The sequence below is a fragment of the Melanaphis sacchari genome, unplaced genomic scaffold, assembly GCF_002803265.2.
Source record: "Melanaphis sacchari strain LSU unplaced genomic scaffold, SCAv2.0 Contig12_pilon_pilon, whole genome shotgun sequence".
NCBI classification, from domain to species: Eukaryota; Metazoa; Arthropoda; class Insecta; order Hemiptera; family Aphididae; genus Melanaphis; species Melanaphis sacchari.
The window spans coordinates 2868892-2885975 of record NW_020270527.1 but is presented as its reverse complement, the minus strand read 5'-3'; the positions used below and the strand labels follow the sequence as shown (position 1 = coordinate 2885975).

At 24.8% G+C, this 17084-nt stretch overlaps 1 protein-coding gene across 2 annotated transcripts in view; it reads left to right on the top strand.

Moving 5' to 3' along the window:
* LOC112591198 (carboxyl-terminal PDZ ligand of neuronal nitric oxide synthase protein) overlaps window positions 1-17084 on the top strand; it is a 55105-nt gene that overhangs the window by 18336 nt on the left and 19685 nt on the right. Inside the window, exons 2-3 of one of the 2 annotated variants that reach the window (XM_025334936.1) lie at window positions 16354-16425; window positions 16663-16755. In XM_025334936.1, coding sequence (XP_025190721.1) covers window positions 16354-16425; window positions 16663-16755 — 165 coding nt within the window. Of the gene's footprint in view, window positions 1-16353; window positions 16426-16662; window positions 16756-17084 lie in introns of those variants that run through there. The other variant, XM_025334939.1, reaches the window with a different exon arrangement.

Sequence of the window (17084 nt, the reverse complement as noted above, 5' to 3'; positions counted from 1 at the left end):
CTATTTATTATTTTCACCTGGGTGTGTCATTACTCATTAGTACTTAAAATTATGGCACATAGATATTTGATGTTGAAATATTTATAATTGTTTATATTTTAAAGAAACCGTTGTTTTTCAAATTTAGTATTGAACATTTATTTATTTATTTTTAACTAAGCAGTTTGGTGTAAATTTATTTATAAAACTAAATACTGTTCCTATTATTTATTATTATTACTTTTAATTAATTTGTCACATTTGAGGCGTTATATATTCCATATCATAGATATACGTTGTATTTTGATATTGAAATAGAAAATAAGCTCTAAATCACTAATTAGTTAGGTAGTTCTAACAGTTTGATAAGACATTTAATCAATCCAACGAATTACTCAGTGACTAATAAAAATGTTTGCTTACAATAACCCGGAGTACCTTAATGGAACAATATAGTACCTATATTGTATAAATGTACATGCGAATTATGAAGACAGAAAATTTACAATACACAAGTCAGAATGATTATTTTTATAAAAAATATATAGGTAACACCAATAAGGGAAAAATGCAATATAATATTATAATATTCTATGTATATTATAGCTAAGAAATTCATTGATAAAATATGTCAAACTAGTAATTAGTACTGGATTGAGTGTTTTATTACAAGGTTGGAAAGAGGAAAATGTTTACATGTTGCGTGTACATTGTACATACTTGAACGAGAATACAGTTCTTTAAATTAGTGTATTGATTTGATCATCGGAATATTATTTCAGGAAATTATTTGAAAATGTATGGATGATGGAGTTTGATACGATAGTTTAATTTAAAATGTACACTTACTTAGTTACCTTATGTATTATGACATGTACAAATATAAGGAACGTTTAGTAATTACATAATTTTATTTTTATTTTTGATGTAAAAACAAATGTTACAATTATTGTACTAATATCAAAAAAAAGTACTCCAGTTTGAATAGAAAACAATATTTGTATTTTAAATGAGTATTGCAGTATATATTTATATTAGTAGGTTTATTATTATAGATTTTTTATTCCCGAAAATATTCTGTTTCATTAAATAATTTTTATTGCTGTATATTTTCATACTATATTTCTGAAAGATTGAAAATTAAATTAAATTGTTGTTTGTCCAATTACTTACGAAGTAATTTAAAAAAAAGAAGGATCTTAGCATTTAAAATATCGAATAATTTTTGTAGCGTAAAATTAATATTTTAATCTATTGCTTTAAGGTTAAATATATAATATATATATACATGCATATGTTCTATGAAAATTGTTATATAAACAACGTGTTAATTTGGTACGTCGATGCCAATTTTTCTTATGTCCCAATTCAGACATACGTCGTTATAGAATGATCAGAAAAAATAAGGTAGAAAATAAAAGCTTAACTTTTTTCACTATCAATATATCCTTTATACAGTATCACATGGATCTCGATGTATGGATGTATGTAAACACGTATTCCATTTATGATAGGTGACCCTCCAAAGAACGGGTAGAACGGGTAGGGACTGTTGACCGGAAATTCGTTTAGTGCAATGTCCGGGGCCTTCCCTCGCACAATACCGCATTATGCCCTTCCCATAATAATCAGTTAATAGCCATCGCATGGAAATGTATTATTCATGGGCGTTTTTTAATTTTTTATTATAACCACTGCTTTACTTATATAAATATATATATATATTAAAATATATGCTATTGTTGTCGTAAAACACATTTTTCGTGCTCTGCATTTAAGATAACTTGAAAGAGAGTTTAATAAAACCAAAATTTGAATATTTATTGATAGTTTATCAAGAATAAAACAAACTGAGTGTTGAGCAGGTGCAAATTCGACACTAGGTTCGTTTTTTTCAGTTCGATTTTCCGGTTTGTACACCGCACCCACACGCAATCCGGTGTCAGATACACTTTGATTATTGAACATTCTCATTCCTCGCCTTAAACTCCGAATTTTCATTTTCAGACGGCTGCAGGCTACCTATAATATTAAATAATTTCAACATATAACTATTCGTTTTAGTACACATTAGAAAATGCGTGGTTAGTTAAAACAGTAGGTTCAATCTTTTTTTTTATCATTGTTATTATTGTGTGTTCTTAATTTATCTTTAGAATGTTCTATACTTATCTCTAAATTCAATTGTTTAATTTTTTTATACATGATTTTAAAATACCATAAAAATTATAAAAAAATTATCTGTATAGAAATGATAAAACAATGTAATAATCTGTTTTATTATTATTGAATGAAAAAATGGCTCTTGCTATGTTTATTTTAGTTTCACCCAATCGTATTCTGTTGCAGTTGTGAGATAAATGTTTTAATAAGTGAAAACATATAATTGATTTAAAATCAAATATTTATGAGTGGGGTGTAAAGTTTCAGCACTACTTGAATTAAATAATATTCAGAATAAGAAATTGAATGAGTTTATTATCATTATTTTTTAAAATTATTTATTTGAATAATATTTATGATTTTAATTATTACAACAACGAATAAAAAATTCAATGAATTTTAAAAAGTTAAATAATATTTCTTGTATTTGTATTATTAAATGTATAATCCTATACATATAATGAATAGTGTATAATAATTTTTATATAATATGTTAAACAATTGTATATGAGATTATATTTGTTATTCATGATAAAATTTTACACTGAAATGTTTATATTAGTGATGATTTTTCTTAGAAATTTTACCGTTTTCTATGTTATTTTAAATGTTTACAACATTTTTTGTACAGTTATCAAATTTCTTGGTAATTATAAAAAATTGACATTTCATGTCATTAAGACTGATACTTATTGAATTATACGACGTAAATAAATTTGATTTATGTGTCCGGACCAGATTAAGACGAAGAGATTTTATTACCTTTATTATTTAATATTTCTTTGGAAAAAGCTAAAAGATATATATGAAAATGAGACATTTTTTTTATCACATCTTTTCGAAATATGATTAAATGTCTTACGAAGTTCTTACTACTATTTTTATTTAGTGTTTAAATTTTTGTCCTGAAAAAACAACCAAGTGATTAAATTTTAAATTTGATTAACTAAAAGATAACTTTGTCTCTATTAAAAAGACGTTAACTTTTTGAAATTTCATCAAATTTCAAAATAATAAGAATACAATTACCTCTGCAAAAATTTTTCTCGATCATAATATCATATTTTATAATAACGCTTTTATGAAAAAATGTCTGTAATAAGTTATTCATTTTTCAATCTATGTATTTGGTTGGAGGTAATTTATTTTATGAATTCATCATTATACATATTTTTCAAGTATAATCGTATTTTTATAATGTAAAAACTTACAACGCTTTATACTAAGTTTTCACGATAAATATTTATAACTATATTGAGAATACCTCCGTTATATTATGCATTATACAATGGCCATCCGACGTGTAGTCTTAGAGAATAAAAATAAAATACACTCATAAGTCTCAGTTACACAATGTTATTGTTTGATAATTTTTTATTTTCTAACAATTGGGTATTAATGTATTATTATTCATATTTCAAACTGAATTGTTATAATGTAGATCTATCAGCTAGGTATTTGTATTTTTAAATCATTAATTTTGTTAGAATAAAATATGTAAAAATTGTTTGAACTTTAAAATGTAATTTATTGGAATTACGAGAACTTTTATAAAATGTAGCATAATAAAATGTTATATTTATTTCACTGACTTTGAGTATACCTTAAAAAGGATTAACATACCTAGGTACTCGTGTAAAATAAACGAACAGTAAACGTTACAATTATTACTATCATTATTAACTTATTTATTGATAGTTGCTGTGGTCATAGGCAGGTTTATAATTTTAGTTTTTAATATGACATATACGTATAGTGTATACAAGGGTAAAAAGTAATACACATTATGTTCTGTTGTGGCTTTCAATTTTCATGATTCGGCATTTACCAAAAGTTAAAAATATTGTTGATTTTTTAAATTAAATAAAAACAATATTATTTAAGGACATTTTTTTATCCACACATATCATTTTAATAATCACAGAAGACATTGTATTTTATTGGTATCCAATTAATTTTAACTTCTACTGATACTTAATTTACTATCTGCTATAATATAATTATACAATTCATGAAGCATTCACTATTTATGTATGTTGCTTAGAAATAGTTCCCATTATAGAAATTTTGAATATAATGTTACATTTGATATTGTTTATTTTTTATTAATATCCGTTTTACAGACTTATAATAATAATAATAATAATAATAATAATAATAATTATGAATCCATTTAGCCACGATTTGAAATCAGACAATTAGCGTACTATGGTAAATTGTGCTTTTTCTTAACTATTTATATTCAAATATCGTAGTTATTCTATTATAAATGTTAAACTGTTCAAATATCATGCTCGTAAGATTTCAATTAATGTACATATACAATAATACGTAAGTTTTGAGTTTGAGAGGTTTGTAAATGTATAATATATGTTATTTAATTAGAGATTTGAAGATAATTTTATTTGAATAAGTTCTCTACTCATTATTTTTCGCATCCATAATACTCAATTATTTCATATAACACATTAAATAAAATATTAAATTAAGGCGTTATATTATTAATTCATGACATCATGTATCTCATTGTTCTAAACAATCTTATGATGGCAATGCGCACATGTATTCACGAAAATTGTACATGATTGTTGAACTTAAATAACTAAATTTATAGCTTTTTAAAAGTTTTAAGTTCATATGCAATTAATAAGTAATAGTCATCACGGTGCTATTTAAAAATTTAACTTTTCGTAAAATTGTGTTTAAAGTATGCAACAGTTGTAGTTTTGCACTCGATATGCGGGCCTCTAAAATATTCAACACTCTATACGTTATTCTTTAAAAATAAAAAGTGATTATTTTACCCCAAAATGATCGTATGTTTTTTTGAAAGTAAAATCGTGATTTCTTTAGGATCTATTATTCTTTAAAAATCTAACTATGTGGTTAATTATTTGAATTCAAATTAGGAAACTAACGACCAATAATTATTTACTTTAAGTAACATTTGTTGCTATATACTTTAATAATGACTAATGAGCGAAAAATGTTTCAAGTCAATTTTAATTATAAATCAAATTATTATATAAAAATTAATTATTGGCTGAAAATTATGTCAAAAAATAAAAGTAAAAAAAACCATCATTGAAAAAAATTTCTCTAATATGTTTCAAAACAAAAGTTCAAAATTATCAAACATTTTTTTAGAAAAAAATCGAATTATTTTTGATAAGTTCTATTGCTACACTACCACTGCTAGGGTATTTTATTGTTAAATATATTCACAAATTACTAAAAAAACACTGATATACAAATAATAATCATAAAAAAAACTTCTCTGTCCATTTAATTTTTTTCTTAAATTAATTAGATATTATATATAATTTAAAAAAAAAAATTATAAATCTGGTTTAATGTTTATTTTCTTTATAATATATATATAATTATGTATTTTGAGTTATATACTTAAAAATATATTTACATTGTTGGTATACTATTGTCTATTATTCATAATGTAATAAAGTATATTATTACTACATATTATAATAATAGTGTGTTGAAATATTGAAATTAAAAAATAGCTATTTTCTTTTACTGTGGATTGGACTTGAAAAAACACTTTTATTCAATTAGCCTGGAAGAATAAATATCATTAATTTTTTTTTTTTGCGAGTTGAAGTCTAAGTAATTGTAAAAAATGGAGAATATAAATTTAAACTTATATATGAGATATTATTTTTCCTTAACGCATAGAATGAAGGGCTAAAAGCTGTTAAGCAATAATTAATGATACACGATTTTTCCAAGACAAACAATGTTATTTGTAGAAATATAAATAGTCATTAATTTAAACGAGTTTTGAAGTTATTCAACGAGTTATTTTTAATAAATTAAATATTATTAGGTAGGTTATGTTATATTTCATGGAATATTTAAAGTAACATTTTAAAATACTTTAAAATTTAAGTATATGTATTTTCATTTTGATAAGTTTAAATGATATTATATTAAACACACAATACATTTGCTTATTTATAAGTTATTCAGAACTTACCTAATTTTTGTATAAAATATTAAATATACTTAACTTTAATTCTTGCATACATGATTGACACGTGGTATTTATTTAATATAAATAAGAAGTCTCATTGTAAATTTAATTTTGAAAATAATTATTTTAAAGACATTTACAATAATTATAATCTTTAGTATTCTGGCTTATCAGTGTAAGTATTTTGAAAAGTTGATTATTAACTTCTTTGTAGTACTAAATATTTAAATAGTAAGTTTTAAAGTTTAAGTAAAAGGCACATAGAGAAGAATGTAATATGTAATATAGTAAGTGAACAGGTATTCACGAAGACAAACATGGAGTTACAACTTTTGTATATATGTATATAGGTATGCATTATTCCTAAGATTTCGATTTTATTCTACAAACTCAAAGTTTATTAATGAACAAGTATTGAAGATTAACTTGACAGAAAAATGTTGATTAGTTTGCAATAACTTTAAGTTCTCTTAACTTTTAGCAGCCTCTGGCTACTTACTTACCATGTATATTTATATGGATTTTTATCTAAGTTAAAATTAATTTTACCAGAATAAAATATTGTAATTTTATGTAGACGAATAGAGACTTTGAAGTATACTTATAATGTTATCTATATAGTATATATCAATATATGTATAATATAAGTAAACGTTACATTTAAAAATAAAATAACTGAAAAATGTGCTTGACTAAAACAATGAATGTATTGTTCACTCCGTAGTTAATAATAATTTTAAAGTGTAATTTGTTGTTAGAGGACGAAGATAACAATACCGAATAACTGTTGAAAGTGCATTCATTGACATTTCAGACTATATAATAAATAGCAAACTATTTTTAAAAATTGTCCTAGACGAAGTAAAAAAAAAGCATTGCCTACATAATTTGCAGTGCCAAGTATTTTTGAAAAGTATGATTCAGTTCCATACTTGTTTCTATGCAAAAACAAAATTATTTGCACAGAATCAGTCATTACTCATTACCTATTAGTGTGTAAAACAGGAACGGATCTATGGTAGAAAAGTCGAGTGGATAAGCTTCCCCCTCTACTCAATTAGATTAGTAAAATTATGGTGATACTTTTATCTATTATATTTATAAATTATCTTTAAATATATTCAAAAATGTACAAGATAAATCTTTGTGTGTTGTATATTTATATGAAAGCGTCCTCCCCTAGATTATCACCTCGAATCTGTCATTGGTATGAAAAGTGTTTTGTTTTTCATAACATTTTTATGTTATTATTACTTATATAGTTGGAACTGATGAAGAAAAACCATTAATTTTATTGTACCATGGAAGTTATGTATATGTATTATTAATTAACGTTTGAAAAATATTTGTGATTGCGTGATGGTTATAATTAGATTGATTAAAATTGTATTATCAGGTAAACACTTGCATAAATTCCATTAGCATAAAAAATAATATTTCTATATTTTACTTATTACTTATTTACTTAAATAACCTATAAAGATTGTTACCTATGATTATTATATCTATTTAAAATAAAGTGTTAAATTAAAATTAAAATAAATTATATTATACATTTAATTATGAACTTACCAAACATTAACACACAAAAAAAAAAATTATAATTTTTTTTTATTAATTATTTTAAATTGATTTGTTCATTATCAACATACAAGTTTTAATATGATATTTTGATAAGGTCGGAATTGAGTAGAAAAGAAAATTGTCGTCTAAATCTTTATGACGTTAATCTTATAAAAAGAGTTTTCTTTACTTTTTATTTAACATGATTGAAATAAAATTGAAATACATTAATATTAATAACTATATTTTAAATGTTTTTTATTAACAAAAAAATTTAGTTTAAAAAGGAGTATTATATGTTTTTATTTATAGTTAAAAATTTTTAAGAAAAAATAAAAGTATAAGGTGATAGTAAAGCAACTATGGTATTCATAGTTGTTTTCCTTTAAGGGAAAGTTTATATCCTCTACTGATGGGACTTCAACTCTTTTGGCAGACTTAATGGAATATAATAATATGATAATGTATAACTATACAACAATAGCGTTCCTATAGTAACGAGGTTAGTTCATATCCGAGGATCGAATCAAGACAATCTTGATACTCATATAATATGTTTTATACGTTTCATCTGTTTAACCTCTAACTGTACTTAACGGTTTTCATTTCACTGTTTTCACGGTCCACGGATAGTTTGCGATTTTCCAGATGTATTAAATATCATTATACAATGTTACAATAATAATCCAGATAATTATTAGATAAGTAATGGATAAAATATTTCATAGAAATTGTAATATTTTAATAGAAATGTAATATAAAATAAAACTGTTAAGACATCATAATATAAATGTTGAATAGACCGTCGGACACTTGATTATATAGTGTTTGAAAGCAGAATATTTTATTTTAATTGAATTTGTATTCACTGATCGTTTTTGTCCTCGGTGAAATAACATGAAATGTTTTAGAGCAAAAATGATATTATCATTAGGTATATTGTATCATAATTATAGAAAAAGGAAGAGAAAGAATAAGAAATAATATACAGCAAGAACACTATAATACAATTCAACGGTTCGCAAGTTAATATAAGGATTGTGGGTGAATAGTATTATAAATCATTTGTAAGCTCTTAATAACAATCGAATTTCCGAAGAAATTGTGAACATTTGCACGGATTTAGTGTGGGTACTATAGTACTATAAGTACACATAGTGTTTAAAAATGTCGTGAAATATTTCAATATTTTAATAAAATCTATTATTAGTAACGTAGATATGGAGTTAATATTCCATAAACGACCTCAGTTGTAGAATCGCACGTTCGAAAAAAAGTAGCGAGAAATGTGTGCTAGCCTACCGTTAATTAAGGTCCCTTAAAAATCCATATTTGGTAATACTTGGCATGAAGTCACAGGTTGGTCCACGAAACAAGTGATTTCACTAAAACAGGACGACGGGAATTCGACAGTAATTTCAAAGTACTGACCGTCGTCACCGGCTTTTGCTGAATTGCCAAAAAAAAAAAAAACAAATCCAATTTAAAGAACACTCAACAATCACAACAATCATGCGGGTTCTAAAAAAAAAAATCCAAAACTGTTTAGCTAAGATGATTCTTATGCTTTGTTTTTGTGACTTCGCCGCTTGTCTTGATAATAATTATTAAGATGACCAAGTTGAAAAATTCCTGATATGCTACCGCTATTAATGTTATAATTATAATAAAATAATAAAAACTTAATAACCAAAAAAAGTAGTCTTTTTTTGTATAATATAGTTGCTATTTAAGTAAAAACAAAAAGGGTAGACAATTATACACAGTGTTAAGTGTCGTAGTGAGTTACTGTTAATGGATGTATTGTATTTGAATTCAATGGTATACGAGTATAGACGTATAGTAATTACATTTTACTTTTATTTGTACTAAACAATTTTCTTGTTACTATACCAATGTGATGAAGTATTTAAGATCATCTGATAATAATATATATTTATTAAAGTATAAATAATAATTAAATGATTTGAAAATACTATCCATAATAATTAATCAAATGATATTGTGTATTGGATATTTACAATAGCAAAGCACTAAGTATTTTAGAGAAAGAAGTAAGTCAACTTTATCTTATTGTACCTATATATCAAAACTATTTTTGAAAAAAGGCGAGCGAGTGGGTATCGTTGTACTGTAAGTTAAGTGTAGAGTAGTCGCTATTTTTTGAATGTGTAAATATGTTAAATTTGAATTATATTAATTAAATTTAATTAATATATCATTGTATACGAAAAAGAATTCTAAGCGGAGACGATCTGTCAGCTTATATCACTAAGTATACTTTATGATCATTTTTTGATATTACTATTGAAGTAATTTATTTTATTATTAAGAAAGTTTTGTCATTTATATAAAATACTGGTATAAATATTTGGTGAGAATTTCAAGAACCTAGTATGCTTATTTGTTTTTAATTACATCAAAATACCTGGCGTAAAATATTGGTAATTTTTAATTCTAACCTCTTAAAAGTATAAACTAGATCCAATTCACTATCAGAAACCACTTTAAAAGTTGAAAATCGAAGCATTTTTGAACTAATATCATATATTTATCTATATAATATTCTATATATATTTATATGTAAAAAAAAAATACATTATTGTAAAATCATTTATCACTCCGCTTTGAATCTAATACATAATATAGTTAAATAGATTGAATAGAATAGATTATATGTTTGTTTTTAAAATCCGTTTTAGCCATTAGGGCCAAGTATAGGCAGTGCTATTATAGTTCTTCTAATTATTGGTTCTTTGTTAAGTGATTAGCCCGCGAACTTCAAACTGTGTAAATAACCATAGTCGGGTATAAAATACCACGCGGAGGCGATAATGCTCAATTTTGTCAACGGCATGCGATCCTCAGTAAGAGTAGTGCAGGATGAATAAGTGTTTGGACGTGTGAGATTAGACAATATTCGGATTTTGCAGTTTATAAGGATAACGAAAAATAAAATAATAATGAAAGAAAACTGTGATATAAATACAAGTAATCGACATTAGTACCGCTCATATCTCGAACATGTCAAACAAGCGTCATGATGATTTAATATAAAAATATCCAAAACGGAATCTTTTTATGTTTTTTATTTTTCCGTATTCAATACATTTCGAATATTTGCAGCTTCTACTTTCGGCCGAAGACAGCTGTTCGCGGCGTTTCATCGGAAATCATCGTTTACAGGCGTGAAAAGGGTTATATTATACCGTTAAATACACTTATTATACTAGCTGCAGAAAATAGCAATATAGGTACTTGGTCACGTTGTTACCTTTTTCACTGGTCATCGTCGGTTTATTTACTGGAACGGAAGAACATGATTTTCTATCTTAAATGGTGTATAGGAAATTGTCGTATTTGAAACTTGACGAAGTGGAGGGGGCATAAAAATGTTAAAGCAACTCTTTTATGCAAAAATTCTCCTAACATTAATCAACTTCTTAAACATATTTTTTTAATTTATTTAAAGTTTCATAATTTTATTATCATAGATATGATTATAATTTATAAATAATATGTTTACATATAAATTAAGTTTCAAGGTTATGGTGACCAGATTATTAATAATAAAACTGGAACAAATAAGAAATGTACATACCGTATAAAAATATAAAATATCTAGTATTATTGTTATAGTTATGTTAATGTATTGGGTATCTACTTAAATTCAAGACATTAAAATTTTTAAATTGATTATTAATTGTGCATTGAAATCATTTGTATTATGAGCTGGAATAGCAAACATAAGTTGACAAAGGTTAAGTATTCAGAATACTTACAGTTCATAGCTATCAAAATTTTATCAAATTTTTATAATAAAAAGCCCTATTATTTTTTTATGTAAAAACTTAAAGCTGATTAAAAAAAAAAAAAAATAATAAAGACTATAACTTAAAAATTGACAGTAAATTTGAAGAAAACGGGAGATAACAGAAATATACTATAAATCATCAAACTTGAAATTAGGTATATTTGCAATACAAATAATAATTATAATATACACGATAACGAACTAGTCACGGGGCATATCAAAGTTCCGATGATGATTTTCGGGACATCGGGATTTCTGCATAAACTCTACCCATGTCTACTCAAAAAGAAGGCCTTGGGGTTGGTCATCCAATCGTCAACCACTGAGGTGGATTGTGGGGTAGGTAACGAATCTTTTCCTTCCGGAAAACGTCTACGAGATCGCGTACGCTGAACGACGTCGTGCACGGATTGCTATGCGTCTTGGCTGTCTAATACGGTCGGACAGGATATTAAATTATATAGAGGAGACGCCGAGACGGCGACCGACGGTCGTCGTGTACCACCGGAGAAGCAGCTGTGCACCGACCCATAAATAGCCTATCGGGCCTCATCAGCACTAGATTAATTATAGCGGCGGCGGCGGCGGCGGCAGCGTCGGTTAGCTCCGGCCCGCGTGTTCGCAGACGGTGGGGAAAACGACCGCGACCCCGCACCCGCGCACTGTTTTTTTGTACGTCGTCGCATAAAGGTTAACGATATTATTGTCACTTACGATTCGTCATAATAAAATAATATAAGATTTAATGCGGTGGTTTTATTCAGTGGTGCAATTTTAAAGAAAAAAAAGAAGTATTGAAACCCATCATTTTTACAGTTTGTCCACACATAGCTTAAATTATGAGGGTGCTAATCACCCTTAAGCGTCTCCCCCTAAATTTAATCTACAATTGTATTATAGTATAATTGTAGTTCAGCGGAAATCCACGACATCAATGTATGCATTTCATCGACGTCGTTGTGATGATGGCTGTTACATCAGTGTTGCGACGCTCGATTGCCTTAAACTTTTGTACGAACATTTTTTATGCATTTTTGTAGTATCTAAAAAGTCGTTTAGATTTTACAATATAATTGTAACGCATAATAGTCAAAACGTTCGCAATTGTTTGCCAATAGAATTTATTTGAAAAACGTTTTTGTACGATTTAAATCTAATCGACCAACGTTGTTAGTGTATAACGTGAAAAAGCTGTGAATTACTGTATCTACTACCTATCAAAAAGTTAAGACATAAAACAGATTTAAAAACGTAATTATAAAAATATTTATACGTTTTGGTCTTAATTAAATTAAGTATAGGTATTTATCCATACCTATCTAAAAATATATACACAAAGTATTAAATCGGAAGTTTTTAAATTGTGGTGTGTACCCATTCACACGCATTAGTTATAAAAATTTCACTGTTTTATTGAGTAACAAAACATTAACATAATTAATGAACTGTTTTCAAAAAACTATTGAATTTTGTCGATTTTTTTTATAAATATATTTCTATAGTGCTATATGTGAAATTTTTTTTAGTTAGATTCTGGAGGAATTTTGATGTGATAATGATTTATTGGACTTTTATTAAGTACTTTACAGTTGAAGAAAATAAAACATTAACCATAAATTACATAGATCAAGTTGTCTAAAATATCACATATCACGTAATACCAGGCAGTGTGCATTCTGGGGTAGAAAAAATGACTTTCAAATAACGTGCTCTGATTATTATCGTTCTCGAATTGGTGTATAACTTTATATTGTGATTTGTAGGTGAACCGTGAGTATGTATATGTTTTCACATTAAATCATAATCAGGTGCTTTAACAATATCAATACAATACATTATAAGTTATCATTTCTTGTTAAGTTACTTCAGTCATCATATTTTTTATGTATATATATATTACATCTCAACGGTATAAGAAAATATTTTTCTCTTTTCTGTTACAATGTGTGAAATTACATATTTTGCTTACATTTTCAGACTTGAATAGAGAGCACCATTTGAAAGTAATATAACGTTATAGTCTGTGACATATTGACCATATTGCATAAGGCTATAATATAATAATAACAATTATGATACCATTCGAAGTTTAAAGTTTATTTCGGGTGTTATTTGAACAAAAATATTGTTTTTATATCTATTCATAATTTTGTTTTCAATGTTATAAATATTTAATCTAAGTGTCTATTATGGAAATGTTATAATAATATAACTGATTTTTAAAGTTATCGATTATAATATTACGAGTATATACGGTGTATAATAAATGTTTGTAATTTTCATTATAAATCGTCGTCCTTATATGTTTTCTACTAGATATAATTATTAATATTTAACATTTCGAGAAAGGTAATGGAGTTGGCATGTCGGTTTATATTATAATTTATAAGTAATAATTATTATTTATTTTACACAACAAGACTAGGTAAATATATTTTCATTTATTTTTTATTTTTAACTTTTATTTATTATTGAGTTGCATATATAATGATAAACCATAAACCACGTATTATTTATATTATTAAATAAAACATGTATGTCGTTAATCTTTATAAAAAAACTATTACATAACTTTTAAACTTCATATAGATTTAAAAATATGGTACAATATGAATAAAAACTACCTTTCATATTAATAATAAAGCTAAAGTTATTTATTTTCAAATTTTATAGGAATGTAAAAATTATAATATATAACGTATTACATTTAAAGCTATCGATGATTAATTTTTTATGTAGATAAACCGAAATAATGTTTTTAGTAAAATCAATATACTCATATAAAATCCTAATACATTGTATTCAATATATTTTTTTTTATATTTTGCCACATGGAAATAATAAAATAACATTTTCACAACTAATATCTATCAATGAGTTTTTTCAAACTCATTCTCGTACGATATGATTAATAATACAATCTATTTAAGCATAATTTAAATTATTAGTTTTTGACATTGATAGTTATGATATAAGCTAATAAATTGATAGATTTAGATTCTAATTAAAATGAGGTCATTAGTCTAAATTTTTATGGTATAGTGTTCTTAAAAAAAAAAAAAAAAATCAACTGTTAGATGACTCTGAGATAGTGAAATTATTCTAAATGTTTTATACAGTTCTGTCAATCAACTAAAAATGTTACATTGATTGTAGTTTAATGAGGTCGTTTTTTATTTTTCTAGTAGTTTAATTTATTATGAGAAACGGAAAAAAAAATGTTAATATTACCTACAGTTAAAAAAAAAATATGTCTGCTCGTGTTAGCGAAGTTATTTAAAATCGTTTTTCGAATGTAAAGATTTATCTTTTTTGTTATTATTATAATAATAGTTTAGATAAGCGAAGCGAGACGGGTACGTAACACACAGTTTATGTATCTTAAATTCTTAACTATAGCTACCCACTTCCAAACATATTTAAACTACATTTTCTTTTATCATCAGATTTTACTTATAATAGATTTTAATAATAAACTTTCTACATCAACGACAAATTCACGTTTATTCATGAACCTATAATTAACAAGTAACTAGTAAATATATAATGGCGTAAATATGTGTAATATTTTAACTTCATAATTAAATTAAAATTGTATGGTAAATAATTATTCATTTTGATCTTTTAGTATTGAAATAAGCGGTAATATTACGCTATTAATGTCTATTATAATAATAGATTTTATTTTATTTATTGTGTAAGACAATAAACTATAATAGTTAAAATTACAATCACTTTAAAAGAAAGAAAATAGCGTAAAAGTATTTGCTAATAATTAATACAAATTAAAATCAATTTATGCATTAAAATAGACAATAGTGCTACATTGTATTAACTTATATTATTTCCTATAGTTTTCATTTAACAGAAAGTACATTTTGTATACTTTGTAAGTTTGCATTATCTGAATTAGATCATATTTTAATATATAAATGTAATAAAATCAATATAAACATTATGTAAATTATGTTATAGTGCTTTGTATTTAAAGTGTTTTATTTAAACTATAATAAATTATAATTTTCAATGTATAAAATACTTATAATTGTAGTACTATACTTTTAGTGTAGTTTTGTAGCTAACGTTCCACTGATTCGTTTTTCGATTAAAAAATACAGATTACGGCCTATTATGATAAAATTATTATATACCTAATTACCAATGAATATTTAACTTTATTATTTATTACAAAATTTTGATCTAACTTCCGAAAAATTATCTAACAGCTTACAGACTATATTTAATATTTATATTTAAATTTCTACACTTTTGGTAATTTATAAAATAATATTTTATTTTTACTCATTTCGTTTCATTAAGCTATTGGGTAATGGTAGGCTAAGTATTATATTTACCTATTCCAGATAATAGATAAAAATCATTTGTAAGCAAAATTTTATTTAGTACAATGATTTTTATTACCTATTTTAATATTTTGAGTTATTAGTGGTATCAGTAATAAGAATGATGATATTTTTGTTTTCTATAATGCTATATGTAGGTATGAGATTTAGGATGACAATAGCTTATAATAGCTTAATTTTTCAATAATTTATAAAAAATTTATTCCAATCCTGTATATTTAAGAGTTTATTATTATTACATATTACTCTAGTTATTTTTTTTTTTTTACTTTAGTTACTGGTTAATTGTGCTGATAATCGTCGAATATATTTTTATTCAATGGGAGTATATAATGTATATTTTAACAAGTAATTAATTATAGTTTAAAAATTTAATTATTTATATGTGTTACGAAGTTATATGTTTCTAACTTTCAATTAGATAAAGAAATTCATTAATTTATTAATGTATAATAAATTCGTATTTGTATATGTTACAGTTCATTGGATCTCTGGATGTTCCCAGGCCAGTGAATCGGGTCGAAATAGTGGCAGCCATGAGGCGGATTAGAGTAAGTGTTTTATAGATGTTTCCCTCTAAAGACTTAGGCACTTCCAGTAATTCTAAATTTTCATTAAAATATGCTTACCAGAAATTGTATTTTATGTTGAAACTTTTTATTTGTTTTTCTATGGTATAAATTAATGCCATTTTATTTTACATTTTTACCATTGATTTATTATTAGTATCCATTAACATAACAATTGATTGATTGACCTAATTAAATTTTATTATTTTATATCTATAGTATGAATTTAAAGCTAAAGGCATAAAGAAGAAAAAAGTATCCATAGAAGTTTCTGTTGAAGGGGTCCGTATTACTTTAAGGAAGAAAAAAAAGGTGAGTGAAATGGTTTTTATCTATTATTCATTTTTTATTTATCATATGAATTATTCAAAAGTATATTTAATTATATGTATATTTAAAACATCACTTTTCCAGTTCATAACTTTTTACTTTACGATTATTTAAAAACAATCGAATAAAATTTTAAATTTCGTTTTGTTATCTATTATTGAATCACAAGACACATAACTTTGAATTTAAGTGTAGAAAAATCTTAGTACCTAAATAATATTTTTTTAGAATGAGTAATAAATATAATTTGTCATATAATGAGTGTTTCAAATTAATTTTTATAAAATACGTTTTGTTTAGTGATCAATTCA